The sequence below is a fragment of the Homalodisca vitripennis genome, unplaced genomic scaffold, assembly GCF_021130785.1.
Source record: "Homalodisca vitripennis isolate AUS2020 unplaced genomic scaffold, UT_GWSS_2.1 ScUCBcl_14357;HRSCAF=25032, whole genome shotgun sequence".
Taxonomy (NCBI): Eukaryota; Metazoa; Arthropoda; class Insecta; order Hemiptera; family Cicadellidae; genus Homalodisca; species Homalodisca vitripennis.
The window spans coordinates 1-5,439 of NW_025790465.1; the positions used below are offsets into that span (position 1 = coordinate 1).

The 5,439-nt window shown below is 32.5% G+C and overlaps 1 protein-coding gene across 1 annotated transcript; it reads left to right on the forward strand.

Moving 5' to 3' along the window:
* Positions 1 to 2,449: 2,449 nt before the first annotated feature.
* LOC124375151 (probable cytochrome P450 4d14) lies at positions 2,450 to 5,331 on the forward strand (the record flags this gene model as incomplete). Its single annotated transcript, XM_046833262.1, is given in 3 exon segments — positions 2,450 to 2,571; positions 2,573 to 2,622; positions 5,150 to 5,331. Coding segments are annotated over 3 exon segments (333 nt in total), but the record flags the coding sequence as incomplete, so codon positions are not given.
* Positions 5,332 to 5,439: the final 108 nt, after the last annotated feature.

Below are 5,439 nucleotides of genomic sequence, written 5' to 3' on the forward strand. Positions count from 1 at the left end.
AGGTGAAAATATCCATTTCCTACAAACGACCCGGTATGCCACTGACTTCTCCCTTTCCATCTCATCGCACAGGCCCTAAGTTCCAAAGAAAACAAGTTTAACATCTGATGCAAGAAGTTATACATATGCTCCTTGTTTATTCCAGTCTTTTGGCTAAAGTAATTGAACACGGTCTGTGCTATAAAGCAGGTAAGCCTGTACTTGGAGTTTACAATGTGTTTTTATCTGATCAAACAGTTTAGGCTTTAGAACATGGGTAAGATACAACAATATCTTGACTATTGATGCCTGTAGTAAGGGAGAGTGCGCCTGGGCCACTTTTATTGATCATATAAGCCGTGATTTTGTGACTGGTTGTTGAATATTTTTCTCGGCTTTGAAGGGAATCTATAATATTGGGAGACAGCTAGTTCAGAGTTTTACTGTATTTTCAGCCTTCTTTTTTGCAGTAGGAACCTCTTCTACACATAATTATACAAAAAACATTTCTACTGGGAAGTTTCTAAGCTGCTTCACAAAAGTTGCCTCTAAAGGACATTCCTCTCAATAAAAGAACAATATACACAGCCAAAATAATCTAAACATTCGTCCAATTATAGTTATTTATGAGTGTATTTTAAATGAGTGATTGAGAAAACAAAAAAACTAATTAAAGTACTTATTTGAACGATTTTAACAAATTCTAACTAATAGACAAACATTGGCGTTTAGAAAATCTCAAAAAACATTTTGGATGCCGTTTTGTTTTTTCTACGTTGACAAAGAATATTGATAAAGTCTTTAATGTTAAAGGTGATAAACATTGTGTTATTGGTATTTCTTCACCTATGCTCTAAGGCTTTTTGGATATGGTCTGACAGAACCAAGTTAATGATATAAAAAACTTAGAGTTAATTTGAATTAGAGGAAAATTGCAAAAATTTCAATTTGGGTTTTAAATCGAATTGTGGGGATAGGACAATACTTCAGTTTACAATAACTTAAAAGGGTTATATGCACGTTGATATAAAAGACTGTTAAGTATAGAGTAATTTCAGAGGTGAGTACTTTAGGGCCATACTATTTACTTATGTCACATCAATAAACATGTGAAAACAATTTTCTTGATATTGAGTGGTAAACTTTTTACCAAATAGTAATAAAGCTATATTTTTTAAGATTTGAAAAATCAGAATTTCAATATTTAATAGAGTTGTACTAGAGATGTTTAATTAATATAAAAAACGGGTTCAATCAAAAATTTATTAACCCCGTTTAATGGTTTTTTTAACAGATCTAAAAATTTATGCCTATAGCCGTAAGGGATTGAGACAATATGCCCTCTGATCGCCTCGGGCGCTTTCAGATCTTGTTCGTGCAATGCACATAAGTGAGATATGCGGGCTAGTTTGGTTTATTGGAAAGAGGAGGGGGCTGGGGGTGTGGATTCTTAATCAATAATATTTGGGATTTATATTTGACAGTCGATCGCAATAGTCATCAAATGTTAATTATGTCAACAAGAAATAGAATCAATTAGAAAAATTATGGCACTTGTTGTGTATCACTCATTTGTGCACACTACTATGCTTGTTTTTAAACACTTTCAACTGCACCACGAGATCAGTACGATTTTAGGACAGTCAATGTGTTAAACTATGATACATCTCTAGCTATATTAATATATTGTTAACACCTTCACTTCGACACAAGACATGTACTGACTTATGTATAGTCAGATTAGTAGTAATGACCAAATATGTTGTTAACACCTTCACTTCGACGACTTAAGTACAGTCAGATTAGTAGTAATGATCATCCATCGCAGTCAATGTTACATTGATATAACTATAATATAACTATGTTACTTCTCTAGCTATATTAATATGTTGTTAACACCTTAACTTCGACACAAGACATGTACCGAGCTTATGTATAGTCAGATGTCAGATTAGTTGTAATGACCAAATATGTTGTTAACACCTTCACTTCGACACAAGACAAGTACCGACTTAAGTACAGTCAGATTAGTAATAACCATCCATTCGCAGTCAATGTGTTAAACTTCTCAAATTTGGTAACACCTAGACACTTCGTATTTTAAAATTTCTATGAGGCACTAAGACTCTGTGTACTAAGTTATTGTAAATAATCTGACAATTCTAAAACCCATGAGCTCTACAATGACTGGAATGTTAGATATCATCTTTCCAAGATTTTGAATGGTTGCTATCTTAACACGTCAACAAGTACGTTTATTGCAAAAATTTGAATAGATGTAAAATCATAAACATAGTGTAATACACAGAACTATTTGTTCACTTTTCTACACATCTAATCAAGGAATATAAATATACTTTTCTTATTTAGGGATTAGAGGATTTACATAAAAATGGTTTGTACTGTGTTTAGCATTTTGAACACAACTGTTAAATTCTATCCTGTCAATAAAATTATGCACATTTTGCAGGTGGCTTACACTGTTCCTAAGAACACTTCAGTTATGATACTGATAGAGCCTATGAATCATGACCCAGAATTTTATCCCAACCCATATAAGTTTGATCCGGAACGGTTTGGACACAAAGTCGTCTCACCCGTATCTCTTCGTACCGTTCAGTGCCGGCCCAAGGAACTGTATCGGTGAGTAATACTTTTGAATTATCATTGAATTTTTATTGTAATTATAACTTCTAACATTGTTTTATAAATCAAAAATATTATTTACTTTTTATTAATATTCTTTTAATAATAATAGTTTGTGCAATGAGACACAAAATACAGTACAGTGTCAAATATATATTTAAAACTGTATTTTCTTATGAGAAATTTGAACTACAGTAAAAACATTTATTAATGATTACCTCAATTATTTTTAGTGTCAACACATATTTTAGTAATATTAATTAAATGTGCGATGAGGAACCAAGGTTTTTTAACGTATAAAAAACTATAAAACAAAAGTAAGTGGCAATTATTATATAACTATTTTGTATCATTATATTGTTTTATTTAGTTTGTTTTTTATTTACAAATGTTTGGGTTTCCTTACTAATAACTTTACTTTATATATGATAACTGATGTGTATTTAAGTGGTCAATCCAAAAATATGGTTTTATGGCATTCTATAAAAATTAGCATGCAGAAAGTTTAATTTTGGTGATAGTTTTTGTCTTCTGTGAATAAAATGCAAAAATAAGATGTTTGTTATTAAATTTTGTTGTTCATTTTTCTATATGCGTAGTTTTATAAGACATAGTAGCCCCCATGTTTTTTGTCTGCAAAAACCACAAAGGGACAGTTTTAGTACTCTAAATTATCTTATTTCTAAGCATTTACGTTTTGTTATTTTTCACAGTAATTATATGATCAGTTTGAAAAAAATAATCAAACGCTTTCTCTGTTGATAAAAACTCTTAATTTTAATTAAAGTGGAAATGTAAATGCTCATAATACATATTTTGGAATTAGAAACGTAAGAAAACTATCATTAAAATGTTATTTATGAGGTAGGGTTTTGTAAGGTTCAGATGGCCGGCTAGTAGTATAACTAGTATTTAGATAGGGAAAACCGCTGCAGTGGTTACAACGATTAGTAGGGAAATCCTCTAGGTAACTTGTGCTTGGTCTGCATATATAAACTGTTGTTTGTTGTATATTCCTCAACAGTGTGTAAGAATTGAAAAAATTCATTGATTACAATAATCAGTCATATTGTTTACCAAAATTAACTAACAATGTTTCAAGAAAGTAGTTTACCCCTTCTTCAGGTGACAACCTTAAATGAGAATTGCAGAGAAGAAAACAAAAAGCCAAAATCAAGCAAAACATAGACAGAGAAGTAGTATTGTTACTTCCACCACCAAGTTAAAAAAAATATTACAAATGTCTCCTCCGTTGCATCACACGGTTAGTCCAGAGCTTGTTGAGGAGGACATTTCACATTGGTAAAATCGCGCAAACTAATGAATTTGATAGAGGCATTTATCTAATAAAGAAATTTATTGTTAGCGGCAGTAAGCTTTTTAGAAATCAAAATGTTAGGCTATTGAATGATTTAAAAAATCTCAAGTGAATAAATGTTTAATAGAATTCATATTTATGTCTTCCTCTCCACGAAATATATCAATCCATCATGATACGAGAGAATAAAAGATAAAAGATTAAACTACATGGTTGATGGCTGATATAACTATTACTTATACATCTGGTAGTGGGTTACAAGTATGACCTATTAAAAAGTGTATTGTGAAAGAAGCAAAACTAATATAACGAATGATGTTTCTCAAAAGGAAAGTTTTTAATGTTTGCAATGGGTGGGGTAACTTTTAATTTGATGGATTTGGTCGTTTCATTGAATTTTGTTTGCCTTGTTTTTGGATGTTGTCTTGAAGAGCGCTACACTATATGTGGGTTGTGAGACAAACAAATATGGGTTAATTTTTAACTAGTGAGTTCGATTCTTTCGCACCAGACGAAACAACCTTCTATTGGTTGTTGGTTGAAGTGGAGTTTTCAGACAACTCTGGGTTAGTGCAAGGGCTTGCCTTTCACCTTCCACATTTGTTCCATTCAAAGTGGAATAATCAAAACTGCTTGTGCTTGGCTTGAAATTCACCAGTGCAGCTTACTCCTGACCGTACAGAATTATTTATTTATGAAGTATCTATGAATAAGAGAGGTAGTGAGCTAGAGTATTTTAAAGTTTCAACGGGACGGTTTTGAACTTCAGTAGAGTCTAAAAGCTGCCTAAGGTTGCCATTGAAAGGCTACACTAATGGCTAGGGACTTCTCTGATCGACTTTCTTAGCTCGTTCATTAAACAAATACAAGTCAAGACATTGGTCGCCTCACTGTTGTATAGAGTAATTGACCGCTCGACCTTAACCAAACATTGGGGGGAAAAGGATTGGGGGGTTGATCTTTTCTCTACTCTAGTAAGCAGATCAACCAAAATCTCACAAGGCATTTCCGGTCAGGATGTGGTCGGTATAATACCAAAGTACCTACAAATACAATCAAAATGTTCATCACAAATCCAAACTTAATCATAATTTGATTGAAAATGGCTGGATCAGTTTAGATTCAACATCTGATCCAAAATTTGATTACATCCTGATAAAACATTTGTTGGAATATTGTAAAGCAGATTTTTTTTCTGTTCAACAGGTCAAAAGTACGCAATGTTGGAAATAAAATGTGTGGTGTCCCTGGTACTGAGGAAGTTCCGTCTTCTCCCCTCAGAGATCCCAATCACATCGTGGTTCAACATCGTCCTGAAATCCAAAACCGGCATTAATGTACGTTTTGAACCACGGACAGAACTTTGAGAGATTTTTTGTATGCCATGTATAGCGTTTAGAAATCTCCACCTTAATATTATGCATCAGTATTTTGCAGATAATGTAAGAATGAAATTTTTGTAAGAAAAATTTGACTTAATACAATGGACAATAGTG